The sequence below is a fragment of the Oenanthe melanoleuca genome, chromosome 3 (assembly GCF_029582105.1).
Source record: "Oenanthe melanoleuca isolate GR-GAL-2019-014 chromosome 3, OMel1.0, whole genome shotgun sequence".
Taxonomy (NCBI): domain Eukaryota; kingdom Metazoa; phylum Chordata; class Aves; order Passeriformes; family Muscicapidae; genus Oenanthe; species Oenanthe melanoleuca.
The window spans coordinates 39,379,249-39,401,798 of record NC_079336.1 but is presented as its reverse complement, the minus strand read 5'-3'; the positions used below and the strand labels follow the sequence as shown (position 1 = coordinate 39,401,798).

Here is a 22,550-nt window from a genome sequence, read left to right as displayed (position 1 = left end):
CTACTGTTACCTTACCTTAATCCCACCACAAGTGTCTGCCAGTATGTTTTGTTGGTTGAACCTGTAGATGCTCAGGGGACCAAGAACAAGGGGAGTTTAACTAATTTGTCAATTTAATGAACTGGCAGGAAGCTCCTCGGTGTCTACCATCAGCCTTTTTGCAAAAGTACAGCAGAGTAAACAAAAGTAAAATCTGTTTAAACTTTCACAGAATCTAGAAGGCATTTTTTCTCTCAGTGATACAATATCTTAAATGGAGAAACACTCATTAACAAAAGAATGTGGGAAAATTTGTCCCAACTTCTTCCCTGGAGACTGCTCCAGAGTCTTCTTACTTAAGTGTTTAAAAAAACCCCTCATTTTCTGCTTTTTGACTTTACTCAGGGCTGGTTTTATGATCACTTTTCCTGTGCTGTGATACAATTGTCCTTTCTTTTTTTTTTTCAAAGCAGTTTTAAAAATGAGCACCAAAGAACTGCCCTTTTAACTTCCTTTCCATGATGCTATGCCTTTTAAACACTGTTTTTCCTTTCATTTGCCCTTCAGGCAGTTCCTTGCCAACTTTTAATTCCTTAATTAATACTCATCTTCACAAGTTTAACAAGTCCTCATGTGGAAAATTGCAATGTTTTAAGTGAAGTCCAGATGTGAGACAACTGCTATTTATTAATTTTCTGTAATGAAGTGTTAGACCAAATGATGTATCATGATTATGCCCATGCTATGTTTATGTGATTTACCAGTTACCTGAATGTCTTTTTGATTCTTTCCCAAATGTATCCCTTTAACTTATTTTCATATGTATATTTTCTTATACACTGTGTTATTGCCCTTGTAGATGTGTGATCTCTGGCCTACAATTTCATGTCAATTTCTGAAGATTTATGAAAGATTACATTGCACTCAAGCTGTGTTAAGAGTGAACTCTGAATTTGTTTCCTAGCTTCAGTGCAATCATTTTTATATCCATGCTCTTTTCTCTTTAACCACTTTATCCTTATATCCAAAATAGTATTTTAACTGTAGAAAAAATTTAATTTTAATTTTAAAATTTAACCAAATTAAAGTATTGTTAGTAACTTTGAAGAGTCAAAATTTTTCTTTTGAAAGAGCAATTTCTACTGCAGTAAGGGACCTAGATAGTCAAGTCAGCTGGTCCATGGAACTCAAAATGGAAAACATGTCTGGACACCTGCAAAGGAAAATACACTGAAATTACTTCCTGCTGTAGGGACATGAGCCAATAAATAGATTCATAGAACATGACGTTGGAATGACTGATTTTTTCTCATTGTGAAAAATCTTCTTCTTGGGCTCAATAAAAATCTTTCCAGCATTAAATTGTACCTATTGCCCTGTCCTTTCCATGGGAATCCTTCTAAATAGGATTCTTGCATCTTATGTGTAAGGCACCCTTCAGTACTAGAACACAGTGATGAGATCTCCCCTAAGCCTTCATTTCTCAAGGCTGTGCAAACCATCACTCAGCATTTCCTCACATGGCAGGCTTCCCAGTCCTTGGATCATATTTGTGGCCTTTCTCCTGACTCTCTGCAGCCTGCCCACATCTTTTAAATATAGAAGGGACCAAATCTGACTATGTTCAAGGCATGGCCTGACAAGCCCTGAGTAGAGTGGGAAATTGACTTCATTTTCTGTGCTGATAATGCCCTTGTGATGCCACTCATGATCCTGTTGGCATCTTTGCCCCAGCACCACCATGTTCACTCATTGAGCCTGTTGTTCACCCGGACCCCCAGCTCCACTTCTGCAGGTCTGCTCCCCAGATGGATAGATCCCAGCCTGTGCTGCACTCCTGGACTATGCTTGTCCCTGTTGAACTTAATAAGATTCTTGGATTTCAATGTGTTTTCTTGATACTTGAAAGCTAAGTTGCATTTCTTGAACTATATATCCTTCAGCCTGCAGCAATGATACTCTGCTTTTAAAAATTCTTTCTGTCTAAACCAAAACAATAACAGATTTGGCAATAGGAGTAGCAACCTTCCACTGCAGCTTGCAAGTCAGCGGGCACATCAATCACAGTAAATTGGGACTGGTCAGCGTTGTTAGGTCTGATCAGAATGGCACCCAAAGAGCTTGACAGATAATGGATAATATTTTATGGTCTTTCAGGTACAGTCGACCTTTGTTTTCCAAAAAGATTTTTATTTTTAAATATTAAGTAGGATGTTACTCTAAAAAGCGATTGGTTGATAAAGGTGATAAGACCCCTTAAATTTTCCTGCATAATGTCCACTGTTATGTTTGCTGGATATTTTGCAGGGGAAACTCTACTTGGTGTTTCACAGTGCTTGCAAGGAAAATTGTATGTTGTTCCCCTATCATGATTGTCTTTCAAAAAGTCATGCAGTTCTTAGATTACCATCACTTACTTTATCTGATGCTTATTTGAACAATACACATACACACCCTGAATATGAAAAAGTTTTAATTAAAAAAGTGTTTAAGTTTCATTTCACATGGTGGTCTGATCATGACAAAATGTGTGTCTAGACTGACTTTGATCAGTACTTGCCGCTTAACCTGGAGAATTTGTGGATTTTCATATCTTTTTACTTTATTATTGATGGTATTTTATTCAGAGGTATACTTGGTTCAGTTTGCTTATGAAATGGAGAACAAACACAAAGCAAAAGCTATGAAAACTGTCTGTAGTTAAAACTTAAATATTAGACTTTCTTAATTAACATCATACTCTTATGCTTGGCCAATTGAGCAGTAATAAAATCTGAAAGGTGTAGACTGATGTCAGGTGTGGACATACTGGACTGAGGCCATCAAAGGGCCACTGGGATGGTGAAGGACTGGAGCATCCAACATACAGGAAGAGACTGAGGACGCTGGGGTTGCTCAGGCTGGAGAAGGGAAGTCTTGAGAATCTGATCAGACCTGGTGGTGAGGGCATGGTGAAAATGGAGCCAGACTTCTCTTGGTGATACCAGATGGCAGGACTAGAGACAGTGGACAGAAATTGCATTACAGGGTATTCTATGAAAATGTAAATTTTTTTTGTCAGGATGGTCAGATACAGGAGCTCAAGAGGTTGTGGAATCTCCAGCCCAGGAGACTAGATAATTTTCAGAGATTTCTTCTAACTTCAGCCATTTTGTGATTCTGCCATTTCAAATGATAAAATAGAGGTAATTGGAGAAAGTTTGTATGTTATATTTATATCTAAAAAAATTGTATGTTATATTTACACCTCATTTCCCATTAAGTCTTCATTTTCCCTGATTAATTTCCTACCAAAAAATCAATGCCTTACCCTAATATGTTTGGGTTTGTTTAGATTAAAAGCTTGTTTTGTAACAAGTTTGGCATTAGTAGAATATCATAATAAGCAAGTGGAGTGTGCCTCTTTAAGTACTTGCATTTTAACCTTATGCGAAACTTAATTAATGAATTATTGTATACAGGAAATAAATAGTCCTTGTGTTGCAAGTAATCTCAATTAAGTTTTAAAGTGACCTCAATTTCAGATGTGTTAATTTGGTTTCCTAAATTAAGTATCTATCTAAATAACAGACATTTGTTGTCCAGAAAAATAATTCATTTAATTTCTTGCATTAAACAGCAACCTGTAATAGTCATTATTCTTATAAGAGAAAATTACATAAAGTCTTAATTCATGTGACTGAATTTCTAATACCCTTTAAAAGCCTGACATTATTTATGTGAATAATATTAGGGTTTTTTTCTATGAGCAAGCTAAGACAAATGAAAGACTCTGAGATGGCATTAAAATACAGTTCAATAAGAAAGTGTATTTTAGAGCTCATAAGGCAAACCAGCTGCAAAATAATTTTTTAGTTCCTACAGACTGCACGCATTTATTCACCCCTTCAGGTAAATAAATTGAAGACCTTATAGGACATTGCACAACATCACAAGCATTTTGTTTTAGAATAAAACTTGGAAAGTGTATGTAGATTTTATTTCCCGCTAGTGGGGTAGGGGGGTTGTCAGTAGCAAACACTGCAGACCCTGTTCTCTCTTTACATCTTGCTCATTGCTTTCCAGAGTAACATTTGTGCATAAAAACTTTGTTTTAACTATTAGTATCCAAAAATCTGATGACCTGAGAAATACTTAGCTTATATTTCTGAACCTGAATTCACTTAAATAATTCTTAGGTCTGTATTGAGAGTGATTCCCTGGGCAGTCTGAATATGTAATTTATATTAAGAGCATAAGCTCTTCACCTTATAGCATGGACTGTGAAAAGTATTCAGCATTTCATTTTTTTTGCAGACAATTTTTTTCTTCAGGTGCTAGTTTTGAGATCATTCATCTGACATGCTGTGCAGGCTCCAAGAGAAGTGCTTTCAAGAAACAGGCTTCACTGTCTGTGCACAATGCAATTGGCTCTGACTAAATATTTGCCTGATACTATTACTTGGCTCAGAGGGCAAGTGGAGCTTGTTTGCATATTCTGTGTAGCCATTTCCCTAGTTACAAGCTGACCTTCACTGTCGGAAAAGTGCAGTGTGCAGGTGTGAAAGGAGATGTTTACTTTGCTTTTCTTAAGCAAAATAGGACCTGAAGTATCAGCTTCTTGCTGCTTTGTAGTATGCCAAGTTTTGGACTTTGCAAAGGCTTGGCTCCTCCAAATGCTCTGATGTTGGAAACTCAGTTTTACCTGTCAGTAGCTCAGCACATCAGTGTAATTGTGTATGCTTCATTGCTCCCAGAGGGTTATCTGTTCCCTGTCAAAACCAAAGCTTGGCTTTTCTGCTGCTCATCTCTTCAGGCATAGGACTCCCAGCCACAGCTTCTCTAACTCATCTGAAGCAGAACCAAGGCTGCTATTTTCCCTGCACGGTTTTCTTTAAGTCACTCTTAGGGGAAGAAACTCAACTTTGATGTCAAAATGCAATTTGGCAGAACTTGAGGACAGTATAAGTAGAGTTAATATATAATTTTTAGAAAATTAGTGGGAATACCATCTGAAATACAATAAATAGCGTTATGTACTGAAGCATAAGTAAACAGTACATTTTGTTAGGAAATGAAAAAATTAAATTGGCCAGAAACTGAAGTCAGTGGTGAAATGGCTGATGTGATTGTCCTAAGTGTAAGAAATAGGAAAATTTAATCTAATTTAAAATAATAATTATTTGCATGTAAGAGCAAAGGCAAAACCCCTGGGATAAAATATGGGCATCATTAAAATCAGTTGGAGATTTTTTCCTTGATTTCAGAAGGTGTTTTTGTTTACTACTTGTACTAGTCTACACTTATTTTTAACTTATTTTACAGAGGTGATTTCTGAACCTAGCTGGTGTTATACACCCACAGCCAACAAAATAGCACTGTTACAAAATAGGTTTGCACTAACATGTGTTTCTACATTGCTTGGGAAAATTTTGCCACTTAGAAGATGTTATGGTGCTGGGGCATTTTTATGAGACTTTCCCACAGAGGAACTAGGTATCTGGTTACACACTGACTGTTTAGTTAAAATGGTAAAGTGTAGTTAATCTGCTGAATTTTACACTGTTAATAAAAAAAATCTTGAAAAACTGACATAAGCAGATGTAGTAATGACTACATAAACAATTTAATAAATACTGAATACTCATGTGAACAGACAATAGACATAGTTTTTTCTTCAAAAGGCAAAATAGTTTTGGGGAGCTTGTAAAAAAACTTTGCCTTTTGAGCATGAACAATTTTTTTAATGAGATATCAAATTTATTAAGGAAATATAAGAGGTGTTATGAAACAGCTTTCCAATATGAATTAATACAGGGAAGAACTTGGATATTTGATATTAAAACTAAGTGTTTCACGTGTGTACTTCTGTCAAGGTGCAGAATTTCTCTAGGCCTCTAAACTTAACATGTTATTGCTGTGCTGAAGCTAGGCATGAGCTCTGCAGGAGTGCAACAAAAGCTTTCTGTGCTTCAGAATCTGATATTACTTGTCCTATTACTTCTATTAAATACAGTATGAATGCTGCATATTGTATAGATAGTTGTATATTGCTATCTTGTATTACTCAGCAATGTTTATTGAAGACCTCAATTTGTGATTATTAGATTTGTGGACACTTTCTGTAAGAATGGCAAAAAATTGTGGTACTTGATTTTGTCATGTAGAAGCCATGATTATACCTTTCTGTACTCATGTGAAGTTCATCAGAGGACAAAACAAAACTGTGGAAATGAGCTGAGTAGAATTTGCAAGGGGAATTCTAGAATGAGTAGTCTACTGACACTCCTTGCTTGAAGTAATCAAATTAAATGTTAAACAGATTGACATGCTACTTAAATTGTCATTCTTTAAAAAAATGCTGATGCTGAAAACATAAAAATATTCATCCAGCTATGTAGATACTTATATTAAAAGCCTCCAAAAATGAGAAGCACATTTTTTTGTGACAGAACATATTTTAAAGACATCAGCATTTTTATGTTTATGTCGCATTGTAAAGACTTTAAAGGTCTTCATTGTAAGCACTGCCAGATACTTTCAGTATTATAACTACATTTTTCAGTTGATCTTAAGTGGAGAATGTGTTAATATAGAATGCTTACTGATGGAGAAGGCAGTTTCAGGAGATGACTTCATCTTTACTGTATATAGAAGGTGCTGTAATAATTGGAAAAGGGTTCACAGGAGGTCCATCATATGCGAAATAAAGCATGGAAAACTGAGGAAATGTGAAATAAAGCATGGAAATAAAGCATGGAAAACTGAGGAAATGTGAAATAAACCATGGAAATAAAGCATGTGAAATAAAGCATGGAAAACTGAGGAAATGAAATATATATAAAAAAAAATAAAATTGCCAGTCTGCTTTGATGCAAAGAAGTAGCAGTAATACAAACATATTTAGTGTGGGAGGAGTACGTCAATGGACTGTGGCTTGCAGGAAAAGGCACTCAGAAGGAGGGAGGAAGGGAGCAATAGACTGGCAGCATAGAACAAACCTTTCATGAATACTGTCTGTTGTCTTAGCAAGGAACAATCTCACCAAGATTTTCAATAAACGTTCAGATTCTGGGGAGGCTGGTTCCCAGTTCTAGCCCAACTTTTGCAGTAACAAAAAAAAATGCATGAGAATCAACTCTCAGAACTGTTAAGCACAGAGCAATTGTCTACTTGTGAGATGTCCTTCAGGATGCTGTAAGATACCTGATTGCTCCATTTGGACATGGCTGTTCAGTTGCTGGTAAGGGCTTTAAGCAGCCACTGAGAATCAGAAGTTGATTAGTATTTTTTCAATAAATATTCAGTTGTCAGTTTTATGTAGGCCTTGGCTAGACTACTACTTTTAGCAATGGAAATTTTCACAAGTTGTATTGACATGTCCCTGTATCTGTTACATGCTTTCTGCTGCTGATATTTTTTCATTATTATTGAACCACTGTTCACTGGGTACCTTGTTTTTGCAGTATTGAACAAAGTCTGAAGTGATAGTTAAAATGTTATCTGAAAATCATATAAGGCACTTTAAAAGTTATTAATGGCTTATTTTTGGAAAGAAGTGGAAGTACATATTTGAGTTCCAGAAATGTTCATCATTTGCTACTGGAGAATAACTCTTCAGCCAGCCCTTACTGTGGCTGTTACTAATCATGATTGTAAAGTTAGCTATAAGTTTAGGAAACTTATCTAGGATCCTTTTCTGAATGTTTACAAGTGGTTATGAATCTCCAGCTGAGGTATCAGAGATAAGATACTTATGAGAAAACATGGAAGAACAATATGCAGTAGCTTTTTTTAAGCATCTGAAACATAATGAACGAAAGGTAGTGCTTACAGTCAAAGCAATTTTTAAAATAGTATTTTTAAATACTTTCTATTATGTCATGATTTGTGTATATTCTTCCTGAACTCATCTGGAATTTCATCTCCAAATCTCTCTAAAAGCTATGTGCCTTCTCTTTTGTCTTTGGACAATTTTGATTTTTGCCAAGGAACATTCCTGAGGTTAGACTAAATTTCTGTTGCAATTGTATTCCTTTTATGTAACTGTTTGCTAAATTTTTAGGTTTGTCTCTTAATAACTCTTCACACACAAGTTTACAATAGAAAATGATACATAGTAGAAAATTCAAGCTGTTCTTCTAATTATTTCTTAGTCAAAATCAATAAGGAAGTGGAATAGCTCTTGTTGTGAGGCTCCTTTGAGAGAACATTTCCAAAAGCTACAGTTTAACATTCATTTTGGCTTAAAACCAGCTAATTTAAATGTTCATTGCTATGTATATGCAACGCCACATGAAAACTTCACATATGATAATATATTGATGTAGCTTAATCTCCATTTTTCTTAATGTACCATGAAATTATGACATTAGCTTTTAGTTTTGTGTGTGTGTACCCTCGCATGACATATGATATTTTGATGTCAAAGCAACTTCTCTCATAAAACATGTTTGGTTTGAAGTGTCAAAGTGGCACTTCCTTTTGTTCAGTGTAATGACTTTCTAGCCCTAACAAATTAACATATCACAAAGCCTATTCCCCATTGCCTCGTTCATAAAAGCAGTATCCATTTAGGGAAAGTACAGGTATATGTGGATCACCCCTGTGGTGTTTTATCTTTATCTTATCATCAAAGCTTCTAACTTGGCATGAGACTGGCTTTTCAAGCTCCTATTTTCTTTGTAATTTTATTAAAATTACCAGGAGTTTTATATTCAGACAATAGAAAGCTTGGGTCTCATTATTCTTGACCATAGAGCTTATCTGCTCCCCTTTCATGTAGAGAAAATAATCCTTATTTTGGATACATTTTGCCTCTTTTTCAGTTGTGGACTTCATATTTTTAAATCCAGAAGTATACAGCTTTATTGTTGTCCAAGGACTGTTGAAACCCCACAGACGATAGGAAACTTTTTCTTTTCATGAAAACAGAACCATGCTGTCTCCCTTCATAAAAAAACCCAATTGAATGACATTTGAGTGCATTTTTTTAGGGATAGAACTTAAGAAATGATGAAAGAGCCACAGAGAGAGCCAAGAAATGGTAGGCTTAATCCTGGTACTGAGAGCTGTTCACTGTCCTTCCTGTCAATAACGTTTCCTCTTTCCTGTCAACTCTCTACTTCAGTTTTGTACTGAGAGAAAGCATGTTTTATCTTTGAGCCAGTATGAGGCTTGATCTATTAATGATACCTTTTGAATCAGTTTCAATATATTATTAAACTTAATGAGATCTTTTTTTAGAGAAAGCCAGTCTGTAGCTGGTGGAACTTTTCCCTTTTTATTTTCTTTGATCCTGAGTTCTTCTCACATGCACACAGAGACATAAGGAAATAGGAGTTGTGCAAGAAATGCAGTCAGATGGCACCTGAAACATTAAGGCTGTCTTATTAAGTAGGCACGAAACCATTTTCCTCCAAATCATTCTGTGGAAGGTGTGGAGGAGGAAAACCCACAAAGAAATCCCTAGCCCTGTGGACGTGGCAGGACCAGGTTTCCTGCAGGGCTGGTTTCTGTTCCGCCGTGCTGCCGCAGCTTGGCTGGCTGAGCAGGAGCTGGAGCACCACTGTGCTCCTGCTGCAGCCTCCCAGGGAATTAGGGCAGGAGGCACAAAGAGCAGTCACTCAAGTCTGTCTCCACTACTGGACCTGAACACTTCTGTCCCTATGTCAAAACTGGAAGTTACTGAGGAGGCTGAACTCTTGTTAGTTCACACACTGCTAAATGCACAGTGATGTGGTAACTCGGCTTTCCTTGGAAAGCTGGGCTTTAAAATAATCTTCCATCTTCTGAAATATTTTTTTTTTCCTGCACACTACTAAAACAATATAAAATACTGTTTCAGGCCAAAGCTTGCCTTGTTTTCTTCTCACCCACTCGTGTGTGTCTACCCAGGGTGCTGGAGTTCACAGCCTGGGGTTGGTGGTCATAGTCCATTTTCCTGGGTAACCTGCTGGGTCCAGCAGAGGATGTTAAAATTCTGACTTGACTACCCTAATTGGGATAAAACTAGCTTCCAGGGTCTCTTGCTGCTCTTTGTCATTCACCTCTGTTAAGCAATATAAACCAGTTCCTTAGCTTGCTGGTATTTTGTTTTGCTCTGTAAGTAATTACACTGGGATCCACACTCAGCCAAATCCTTCTCCTGAAATGGGCAGATCTGGGAATTGCTATCCTTTGAGATAACCTGGAGGTTTTTGCCTTTTGCAGAATAGAATTCTGTGCTAACCACTGCTATTTTAGAAGTTCTTAAATCCTCATCCCTGAAAAAAAAAAATCAAATTGATTTGGATACAGAAATCCCTTCCATAAATGTATGTTTTCTGCTGGGTAATGTCAGAATTCCTTGCCCTCGTATCTGCAGGTAAGAAAAGTTGCCAGTGCAGTGGTTATCTAGTTTCAGGGCTTTTTTAAATGTCAAAAATCATTAACAACTTATCCCAGCATACTTCTGAAAATAAACACTAGTTTAAGGGATCATATAACAGTGAGGTTTTCTACATTTCAGTTTGTCTTCAGGGTTTCCTTTCCATAAGGCAATTCAGTAGTCTGCTGTTTGTAGCTACTGTTTGACATTATTTCTATTTGCCAAAGTCTTCAGGCTAAATAAGCTGGTAGAAGTTGCCTTGTAGCTATGTATTTAAATTTTCAAAATAAGAGCATCTAAGTTTCTAATTAGTCTCTGTTAAAATATTGATGATGGTGATGATGATCTCTCCAGTCTACTTATTTTCACATAAGAACATTGAGAAAATTTGCTAAGATTTGTTATTTTGTGCTTGTCTCTTTTTCAGATATGGTAGGCAGTTTTAGTATGGATTTGCACAAGGAGCTGAAGGAACATTTTAATCAAATTGAAATTGTGCTCTTTTTTTATTATAAGACAAATAGTAAAGAATTATATGTAATCAAAACTGATAATCAAATAAATAGGTTTAGGCCTATTAAGCAATATTTAAGATACAGAGGACAACCACTGGTTGGCTGAATTTGGGTTTCTGTTTCATTCCTGTAGAACAGCAAGGTACAAGGACTGTTCATTGTCTATTTTTGTGTGCACTTGTAAGACAAAATATTTTCTGAGATTTATAGGGTTCTTTGCCACCTCAAGGAAGATGTAGAAGTCAAGAAAATGCCCTTGTGATGGCAGATAGTTTATGATGTCAAAGTATTACTCACAGTTCCATGCCTCATATTTGAGGACCTCCAAAGCTCCTTGTAAATTATACTTTATAGAATTGAAAAGAGAATAGTACTATTTAACATTCAAAGTAAAATCTCATTCCAGTCTTGAACATAAAGATGTACTTTTTTACAGCTGAACCTTACTTGAAAAAAATTGCTATGTCATGTGTCTCATTGGGGTTCAACACCTTTCTGGTAACTCCAGCAGATAGACTGCTGTCTATATGTAAGACTCTTGCCTGCCTCTTTGCCTTATCCATAGAGTAGCATATATTCAGGAGAAATCATCTCCATGGGGACCTTGCCTCACCTTTCTAATGCACTACAACACATCTTGTCCTTTTGTTCCTACATTGACTACTCAATATGCTTTGTTCCAGATATTAAGCAAATAAAATGAAATGCAAAAATCACTCAAACAAATATCAGTGACCATATATCTCACTCATCTATGTCTTTATGATTACAGAGTAGTAGCTGAAGTCATGTGGGACCTTTGTTAGCAAAGGCAGTCAGGATTGCCTTTTGGGCACAACCTATTACTGACTTCAAGGAGTGTCATAGTTTGGCTGGGATTCAAGAAACTGCTGATTGACACACAGTCTCTCCATCTGTTGACCATTGTCTAGTTTATCTCATTATAACTTAATAGAAAGTCAACTATGAATATTCAGCAGATTCCTTTGCCTACTATCAGAGTCTTGTGCATCAGTTTTTCAGGCCAGAATATATAGTAACATATCAAATCTGAAATGCTAGCACCTACCCTGGTGGAATGGGTTTACATGGCCAAGCCTTTGCAGCAGGGGGTGCTTCAAGGGTGGCTTCTGTGAGAAGCTGCTAGGAACTTCTCCCATGTCTGGCAGCACCAAAGATGGATGTGCTGTGGATCAAGGCTGGGCCAGATAGAAATGGTGGTAATACCTCTGTGATAACGCATCTAACAAGATGAAAAATTATCATGCAGTTGGCTCCTGGCAGGGACCTGCAGATCATGGAGAGAGAAGCCCATGCTGGAGCAGGTTTCCTGGTAGGACTTGTGACCCTGTGGGGAGCCCAGGCAGGAGCAGCCTGTCCTTGAAGGACTGCACCCCGTGGAAGAGTGACCCACATTGCAGCAGCTTGAGGGGGACTGTTGTCTGTGAGATGGACTCACATGGAGGAGTTCATGGGGAGTTGTCTCCCCTTGGAGGGACCCCACAGTGCAGCAGGGGAAGGACTCCCCTCCCTGTGCAGTGGGAGACACTGCAGGTGATGAACTGACCATGACCCTATTCCTGTCTCCCTGCACCACTGGGGGAGGAGGGAGAGCTGGGAGGGAGAGAGGAATGGGGGGAAGGTGTTTCTAAGGGCTTATTTTACTTCTCTTTATACTGCTCTGATTTTGATAGTAATAAGCCTCCTGCTTGGACATGTTTTCATAAGCATCAAAAAATGATAAGGTAAAGAATTATACTTTGAAACAACAGTGTTCTTTGATAGTTATTAATACTTTAATTAGAAGGCAATTAATTACTCCTACAGTATGAAAAAATATGAATATTAATAATATTTTTGTCTTGCGAGTTCTCAAGTTTAGTTATTTCTGGTTTTTGCAAACTTTTTCTAGCATTGTCACTATTGCTACCATCAGTGGGTGGTGGTGATAGATCTTGCTCTGTAACTTATTCTTTGTCTCTCAGTACTTCTGCTTGGTTTAGCTCTCAGTTGTTTTTTTCCACCCATGAGCTCTCGCAGGCTTCTGGTGAGTGTGGGAGATGTCTATAAGAACAGGTCATTGCTTCTGGTCTTCTGTATTGTTTTGGTTTTTCCCCTCATTCTTGAGCAATGAGCTTAGCCTGTCTTAGATGTTTAAAATGTCCTGAACGCCTCCTTTATGTTCAGGCAGCAGCAAAATTAATTAGGTGGCAAAAAGGCAGCTCTCAAACTGCTGGTAGCAAATGAGTATCTGTCTACCCATCAAGAAGGCAAAATGGAGTGACTTTCACCAGAGAGGTGTTGCAGAGTCTGGCATGTAGTATTGTATGGGTTTTGCTCTCTCTGACTGGTAGGGTGTCTGGAGACCAGGATGTCCAATTTCATGTTGGTGCTCTTCCATTGAACCCCTGTCTCACTGTGGCTGGAGTTCTTGCTTGATCCCTGACTATGAAGTAGAATGCATTGTGTAACATTGCTGCTTCTTTGGGAGGTTCTGCTGTTCTAACTGGGTGAAGAGTGTAATGCAGATGGTTTTTGTTTCAGGATATATTGGGAAAACAGGAGGGGAAAAACATGGTCCCATTCAGAAAAAAAAGGGTGTTACTTATTTCCCCAGCAAATCCCATCTTTTCTGACTGATGCTTTTCTAGATCATTCTTAACAACTTCCAGTGAGAGATGTTTTGGAGTCCTGTGCAAAGATAGAGATCTACATTGGGTGTTTTAGGGCTAGTGTGTTACTTGTTTTCTGATGGTGATGGTGGTGGTGTGAGTTTGGGGGTTTTGGGGGAGCAACATACTAAGTCTGAATGTGCTTACATTGTGTCTGCTGCCTTGATGAGAAATTAGTGTTTGAGCCCAGATCTGGTTGAATTGAAAGAATTTAATTTCCCTGTGTTGCTGGCATTCCACAGTCGACAAATCATTAGCAAAGTCGAGACAAGTTTGTGTTCAGTTCTTTATACAATTAAGCTATTTCAAATAAATTTCTTTACTTGTTGCTTCTGTGATTATTTTTCCCTCCCTTTCTTAAGCATTTACCCCTGGAAAATACCTACTCAAATTTACCAGTACTAAATTGCCACTTTCTTTTGAAATGTAAATACAAGGTCATCTTATACCTTTAGATAATATGAGTTAAAATGTGTATAAAATGCTGTAAAGTGGCAATAAATGGCTATGCAAAATAGAAGAATGAATGATCAGTGCTAGTGAAGGCTGGATAAAGGGAAATCCATCATAACTTGAGATCCCTGACAGCAGAATTGTCTGACCAGCAATTCTCTACCCTATATTTTTGAAGTTTGTTAATTATGAAAATCTTCTATTTATACATTTATTGTATTCTCCTATTTTACTTTTTCTGGAGCCTATTTCTCCAGTTTGCCATCACTGGTTACTCTAATGAAAGAAATACAAGACTTTATACCTTTCAGCTTTTAGTTCATGGTCTCTGCAAGCTGCACCATGACTGTACTAATTTGCACAAACCTTATGTTTTCTGAGAAACCCCTGAGGGCCTGGAGTAACACTTTTTTCTTTTTTTTCCCTTCCTTATTTTGAAATGACAGCCTGTATTACGAAGTGCAGATTGGCCTGAAAAAAGGGATCATTGATTTGATGCCATTTACAATGTTTAGAGTTCTGCAAATGCATGGAGAGGCAACATAAAGTTATCTCAAGGTGTTCCCCAAGGGCAGTAGTCACAGAAAGCCACAGAAAAATTCTTTGTTATGGAGTGGGCAAATAAAATATCGAAGAGTAACAGATCTCTCTCTCATTTTATAGTTAGAACAGAAATACTTGAATCCTATAGAGCCAAACTTTCTCTTTTTCTCTTACTCTTTCATAGAACATCACATCAAAGTACATTATACATTTTATTCTTACCAGATTCTTGAAGTTAGATGGATAATATTAGCAGAAAATTCAAAAAGCACTAAGGAGAAACTGCCCTGTTTTCCTTTTTGGAAATTGAAAAAAATAGAGAAGAAATTGTTTTAAGCAGTAGTAAAAATCAAGAATGGATTTTGAGTAACTTAATGCTTACTGTAATGCTTTGATTTTTGACAAAATAATTATAGATAAGATAGAGATGAAAGTGCTTTTAATGTTTTGGGTGGGGTTTTTTCCATTAAAAGCCAATATTATGTGGAAAATGGAACTTTAAATAGGGAACTGTGTTTATCTAACCTGCTAAAAGAGAATCATTTGAGTAAGAAAATCATTTGTCCAAAATATCACTTACTAGTACAGAATTCTCTTCTGGTGAACATCACTTACATCATGTGTTCAAATTGCACACAGGATTATATGTACAAGTACTATAGACAGAAGTCAGTACTAGTGTCATCTGAACTGTTTCTTCATATTCCTGCTGTACTCCACATCTATGATTTTTTTTGTAGGATGAGCCTGTGAAGATGCAGTAGGCTACACTCTTGGTGACTAAAAAGGGAATAACTCCCTACATACCTGACTTTCATGAGAAAACATTGCTTCTCTTGATTCATCTGCATAGATTATGGAGAAGTAAATTTGTAGCATATGTAAATAACCATAAAAATCTGTACAGTTTAGTCTTGAGAAGAGTTAATTTTTTTACAAGAATCCCCAAGAGAAAGTGAGTTTTACTTAACAGGCAAAATTAACAGATTTTTAAATATTTCCAACTGAAAACTTTCTGTATTTCTCCTTTTTTGTAATAGAGAACCTGTTATTAGAAATTATACCCTTTGGGTTGAATTACAGGGAGTTGAAATTCATTAATTTGTTAGATATTGTCAACAGATATGATGTTGCCAAGGATGGAAATATTGCAGTCCTCTTCATAAATTTATGTACATTTGGATGTGACTTATGACTTTATTTTCTTTGTAGTTATTTGAACTGCTAGGCCCTGAAGGTTTTGAACTCATAGAGAAACTCCTACAGAACAGATCTCTGATTCTGCAAAGATCTTTGACTTGTTCAAATGATAACAGGTTCCAGGCTCTCCAGGGTAAGTGACTACAAAGTCTTTGTTCCAAATCAGATAAAAAGTAGTTTTTTAACTGTTCTGTTCTATTTCTAGCAGTATTACTGTCCATGTGTAATTAAGAAACAAGCAAAAAAATCTCAGGAGACAAGGGGGGAATGTATTCCTGAGCTTAAACAAAGGATTATACAGAGGAAACAAATACAAATTGCATATATTTATTTAGTTTTCAACTGCCTGTGGGCATGTGCAGATTTTGAATATATTAACAATTGCACTTTTCCTGTTTTAATGGATTACTCTGGAAATAATCTGATCTTCTGTTATTCCTCATTTGATTTCCTGCTTCCTATCTACTTTGTATTAGCATCTAATGTAGGGCTTGGGGAAGAAAAGCACAGTAACAACCACTTTTGAAAATAATAAAGTCAAGCTTAAGCATTAACAAGTGAGAGGGGGAAAAAAGAGATTCAGGTTTTGTACTGTCATTATTGCTTTTATAAGTTAATTTGTCTGCACCGAATAATTATTTTAAAATAAGTTTTACAGATCATTGTTTTAAAACAAGTTTTATTACTTTCTTCTCTGACAAAAATTAATCTGTAGCATATGGATTGTGACTTGGGATAAATCTTACATGGGCATAGCACCATGCAGCCCGTTGTGTTCACAGCATATGGAGTTAGAAAAATGTGTATAGAGCCAGTAATGGTGGACTCATGTATCTCTACAATAATTTTAAAATGCAAATGACCCCTTATGCAATGTGACATAAGCAAGTGTTCAGAAGTTCATCTCTTGCTGTGCTAATGGTTAGTCTAAACTCATGTGAACAGCTGTTAGTTTTGCCTGTTCATGATTTCAAAGATGAATGTCTTGCTATATGACAAGGCTTTCTGTCCTGGTAGTTTTCCCTTCTTTGGTAATCAAATAAGAAATTAAAATGTATTCAGTAGAAATGGAATTCATGCATTTTTCTCATATGTATAGAGTTTAGTCACAGGAGTGTTTTCTTCTCACTTAGCAGAATTAGTATTTTGGAAGCTTTTATGAAATTATTCTTCATTATGCCATCAGTAAAATCTATCACAGTAATTTCTGCTAGAACGCGGAGGAAGAATATTTTCAATGTTATGTTTTTCAGACAATAGAAAAGCATAACTGATTTTATGTTTTTTTTTCACTGATGAGAGAATCCTTCTTTAACTGTGGTAAAAAAGTTAGTGATATTTAGGGTATCTTTTCTGAGATTGAAGATGTTCTTGGCCCCGAATTCAGTCTTTTAATTTTAATAAGGTTTTTTTCCTTTTTAAGGGTCAGAATGGTATTTTTAATAGTCTTAGGGAAGTCTTATCTTTCTAAAATTTTACTTGGGGAAGGGACTAATTTCTGTCTGCAGAAGTTTAGTCAACTTTGAGTAATTTGTGCCTTTAAAAAATTGCATTTTTTAAAAACTGCATTTTTGCACCAGTTCCTTGACTATTTCTTACGTAATTTACTTCTGTGGCAGTAAAGATGATTGTTGTGCTTATCAGACAAATCAGGTAATGTTTCTTTGCCTTAATGTGTTCAGTCTGAATTAAATTTGGGCTGGAAATTGCATCCATTGTTGTCCCCTTTTAGGATGAGAGAGAGAAAGTTAAAGCTGCAGACATGATGGAATTAATGTGGACATTTTGACAGTTTATTAGAATTTTTTCAATGCTCTTTAACAAGTTATTGTTGCCTTATCCAGTATGCATGCTGTGAGATGTAGGAGTTTCACTGTTGCTGTAGGTGAAAACTAAGCAGCACAAATTGTTCAAAATGTCAGTCAAGTGGGTTTATTTGGTGGAAAAAGGTTTTCAAGTTTTTCACTTCAGAGTTTGGCTGCAGAAGTACTGAGTTAAATATTTAATATTCAGTGACACATATAAACTAATAATCTGTTTGCAGAATTGCAGAATTTTGAAAAATATCATTTAAAACCACCAATATTGTTAAAATGAAAACAAAATAAATCTCTTCCAGGATGTTGTATATAAAAGACTTGGTTGTGTCTTGGTTTTGTCCAGTACTGTTCTCAGAAAGGTGAATGTAACTGAGATTTTTTGGGTTTCCTAGATTTATTGTTTACTGTAATTGTTCTGTGGTTCAGATTCTTCTTGATAAACCTGCTGCTTATCAATGTAAAAAGAAAGAGTCTTGTGATTGTATAGAGTAGGATAGATTTTCTTACTTGTTCCAGGAGATTGCATTGTGAGTATGCTTTCAATACAATCATGTTATCTAGTATATATGCACTAATTCTTATGTGAAGAGGCTGTTAAAAAAAAAAACACCCTATTTAATCTGTTATCACCATCCAGCTTATCAGTGCATGTATATAAGAGCAGTGATAAGAAGCAAAGTGGCATTTCCACTGTAGATGAAGTTATTATAAACACAGAAAACAAAAAATGTCCTTTTAGCTTTGGGATTAAGTGTATTTTAAATGTCCTCTCTTTGGGACATGACCTGGTGGTAGTTTTGGATGTCCTGAGGCCAACTGCTGCACAGTCTACATAAAGCTCAACTATTTTTAAACCCACAATACACTCAGAGCCACACACACAAACCCCCCAAAACAACCATGAAACCAAACATCAAAACCCCAAACCTTTAGAATGAAACTGGGGAAAAAAGATGGAATCCAGTACTTATGGAGATACATGCCTGTTATCATATTGCAGAACAGTGCAAGAAGTTTATAGGAGAAAATGCTAAGCCAAATTATGGTTGTCAAGTCACAATTCAGTCTGAACAAGAAAAGTTGTTAATGAAACAGTATCGTCGGGAAGAAAAACGAAATGCCAGAAAAGAAAAACAAGCTGGGGAAGATGGAGAAGTTTCTGGAGAAGGACAAATGTGCTTTGATCCCAAAGAGCTGCGGATGCAAAGGTAATAAATCCCAAAAGTTGAGAAATGCTTCTGTTGTAATTGCTACTTCAACATTATCATAATAGTTTATTTTCTTTTAGGTTGCTTTGGTGATTAGGAGATTCTGACTTCAAGTCACGTTTTATTACAAGAGTAGATTTTTTTTAATATGAAAACCTAATTTTCAGGAAAGAAAGCAGTGATTTGCTTAATGAGAATCTTCTTGATCTCATCTATGTGGGCTGGAATTGCAGATTAGTGGGGTAGGCTATCTTTCTTAGTTCCTGTATGCACACTACTTGCTTAGGATTTATGAAGTCTGTACTAAATCTATCAGAACTATCTTTCTTTTTCTCTCTCAAGATTAATGGGTACTATTTTCCAAGTTGTCAGCTAGAAGGTAGTGGGAGGAGTAGAGGAGGGAGAGGATTAGGAGCAAATAAGCTGTTGTATTTTGTATTGAGAAAAATATAGTGAGACTGATGTCTAACTGTGAAATCGTGTTGCTGTGTTGCTTAAAAAGAGTCAAAACTGCTTTTATGAAAGCCTTGCACTTATTGGATTGTGCTTCTGAATTTTATCTAAACCGTGTGTTTTAAGGTTTTGGTCTAACTAGTGCCAGCTAGTAACACTGTAAAATTTTTTTATTTAATTTCCTCAACTCTTGCTCTGACTTGTACTATGCTCAGTTTTTGTGATGGCAGCCTGAAATGGGCAGAATTACTGCAGGTATTTTTCTCCTCACAGAGAACTAGCACTTCTGAATGCTCGAAGTATGCCAGTCCTAGGTAGACAGAGAGAGATAAGCATCGAAAAAATTCATTATCCACATGTCTATGATTCCCGAGCTGAAGCTATGAAAACATCAGCATTCATTGGGGGTGCAAAGGTATGTTGGTGCATGACCCTTCTTGAACAGCACATCTTTCCCAATGAGTAATGTGCAGCAGGGTTCCCTTTGTTTCCTTAGTCTGCTCCTTCTCAGAATCCAATGTATAAAGCAGTGCTTCTTTGCAGAGGGTATTAAAGACTTTGATATATTCTATTTTTATTTTGACTCTGGAAGAAATAATCTCCTTTTCAACTGATGTATTTCCTTTTATTTCTAAGGTAATTTAAATTCTTAAAATACTATTTTTCATTTTTTTGATTCCTTTGAATTGACTTCAACAAAATAAATGCTTTATGAAATTCTAAAAGATTCTGAAATTTAATAAAAGAGAGTTATCTTTTTGGTAGTTTTGGGACTATTTTCTGAGTAGTAAAACTGATTCTTTTGCATTTGAGGGGTTCAGTGCTATCTGTAAAATGAATAAGTAAGATTTGCTTTTGGTTTGGATTCATTTTTTGAAGGAAAGTGATAAAGCATTGTTCAATTATATATAGTGACCCTTTCTGTTTTCATGCTTTTAATTAATTTTCCTGTAATACATTTTTAGGTGGTCTTGCCAGAGTCAGTTCAGCGAGAAAACAATAAAATGTATGAAGAGGTGAAGATCCCTCATAGTGAACCAATGCCTATTGGTATTGAAGAGAAAATTGTTTATATTAAAGACTTAGATGAGGTGAGTATACCATTTCAAAGATACTAAATTAGTTTCTACTTTGTATTACAAAAATTTAACTGGAAATACTGCCAGTTTTTCCAGTGATATGTGATAGGTAAATGCACATAGTTAATTTCTTCACTACTAATTTGAAGAATATTTATTGGAGAACATAGTTCAGTGATATAATCTCTTTCATGTTGTCTCAGATTCAAGGAATTTCTGATCTGAACTACTTGTTGAGGAGTTGGAGTTCTCAATTCCTTTGGCATTACATTTTCAGTTATTTATGGTTTTAAGCTGTGATCTGAATCACTGAAATGAAAGTATTACAGTGATTCCGTTCTCTTCTGAAGATCACAGGAGAAAGTGAGCCTGAGCTTCTGTACCTTGACCTGTACAGTTTGGCTTCTGACTGCACAGCACTATTCTGCACCAGTCTTGCTGTCTGATGCAGTTCAGGGGTGTTGAATGTGGTGTTATAGCATCTTGAAATGCTTTGATGATAGAAAGTAAAGAGCAGAGAGGAAAAATGCAGGTAAAACAAATGTTAACATTTCAACTTTTGCTGATTTAAAATGGTGAAAAAGCTGAGGTGAGGGAACTAAATTTCTTGTTAGTTATTTGCAGTCTAGAACTTGCAGTACTCCATCACTCATGCCTTTTTCCTCCTAGTTGTATATGTCAAATCTATTGAAAAGTGGAAGATTTGATATTGGTTTGAAAAGAGACATGAAAAGCAAGCTCTGTGTACAGAGAAGGTTTTCTGTCTCTTAGTTCTGTAGCATATAACATGGATACATTTGTTCCACCTTTTTCTCTCTGGGAAAGCAGGAAATCAGAATGTACGCAGAGCACTTTATTGAGATTCTGAGTAAAGATTGTTTCATATAAAGGTTTAACTCTTTCAAAACAGAAGACAGTTTTAGAATCTGAATCTGTTCTTTTCTGCTTAGGTGACAATACCTAATGTTGTGTTTATGAATTGACTGACAGCTCTTAACAAGATTGAAAAATACAGCCACTGCAGCTATTGTCATTTTATATGACAATATTCAGCATGACAGCTTTTTGCAAAAAAAGTCTTTTTCCTAAGCTAAATACTACCTACTAATCTGTAAACTTTTTGCAAGAGGTACCAATGTTTCAAAAGTGGTTTCAGAAAATACATGGTTCAGACAGAGAAAAACCTACCTGAAATTAATAGTTTGCAGATTTTTGCACTCATAGTATTTAAAATAAATGTTAAAAAATGCATCAGTTATGCAAATTTAGTAAGTAATTCTCTTTTGTAGATTGTGTATCATCAAGAGGTCTCCTTTTCAGTTTTACAGTGAAATTTTGAAACAGAAATAATCTTCTTTAGAACTTTACTCTTTGATATGATTCTTATTATGAGACTAAATATAGAAGTATCAACAGCAAATACAATTTTGATTGTTTGAGCATGCAAATATTTAATTCCTGCCCCCAAGTTTAGTATCGATTTGTGACAACAGATGACAAATTTGTGAGATTTATCCAGCTGCTCGACTTCTCAACTTCTTGATTTCACTAATGAGACTCATAGATTTGAAATTTGTTAAATAGAAATTTTTTATCAAGGAGCTAAAAGAGGCTGGAATTGCCAGTGCATAAGTTAAGACATACCTTGCCAAGATGTATTTTTAGTTAGGGCAAAATTCTTTTTTTTTTTTTTTTTTTTCTCTGCATGGCTGTTTTAAATCTTTAAGCTCAGAAACATCTTGGTTGTTGTTTCAAATTTTTGCCAATTAACTGGAGTAAGTTTAGAACGCATGAAGATTTTCTGACAATATGTTTTATTTTTTATTAAGTAGTGTAAGCAAAAGCAGAAAAATAATGATTTTCAGGTTTCCATAGCATGTATAGGTGCTCATAAAATAACTTTATTGTACCTCTGTATAAGTACGTTTGCAGGATTATCTAAAATTTTAGTAGGTGGGCAAGGAGTGGAGATGACAGTAAATATAGCTAGATATTTCATGACTAGAACTTCCAAAGGCACCATGAGGAAGCTGACAGTTCTGCAGCTATTGACTACTATAAGGTGCCATTAGTGGTAGGGTTTTGATGTAAGACATTTAGTCTAGACATAAAGATACTCAGCTTGTTTTACAAGTCAATATACATGCAATCCATAATCCACAGGGGAAAAAAGGCACAGAACAGTCAAGCTATTTATTGTTGCTGGGGTTTTGAGTATTAGATACCAAGCTTTATAAGCACTTGCTATTCTCTGGGGAAATCCTTATAGTATCAAAAATT

The 22,550-nt window shown here is 36.0% G+C and overlaps 1 protein-coding gene across 2 annotated transcripts in view; it reads left to right on the top strand.

Moving 5' to 3' along the window:
* The window catches only part of ASCC3 (activating signal cointegrator 1 complex subunit 3), a 248,206-nt gene that overhangs the window by 22,850 nt on the left and 202,806 nt on the right, over positions 1 to 22,550 (top strand). For both annotated transcript variants that reach the window (XM_056487382.1, XM_056487383.1), the window contains exons 5-8: positions 15,723 to 15,843; positions 18,531 to 18,738; positions 19,465 to 19,606; positions 20,157 to 20,282. In XM_056487382.1, the coding sequence (XP_056343357.1) occupies positions 15,723 to 15,843; positions 18,531 to 18,738; positions 19,465 to 19,606; positions 20,157 to 20,282 (597 nt within the window). The remainder of the gene's footprint in view (positions 1 to 15,722; positions 15,844 to 18,530; positions 18,739 to 19,464; positions 19,607 to 20,156; positions 20,283 to 22,550) is intronic.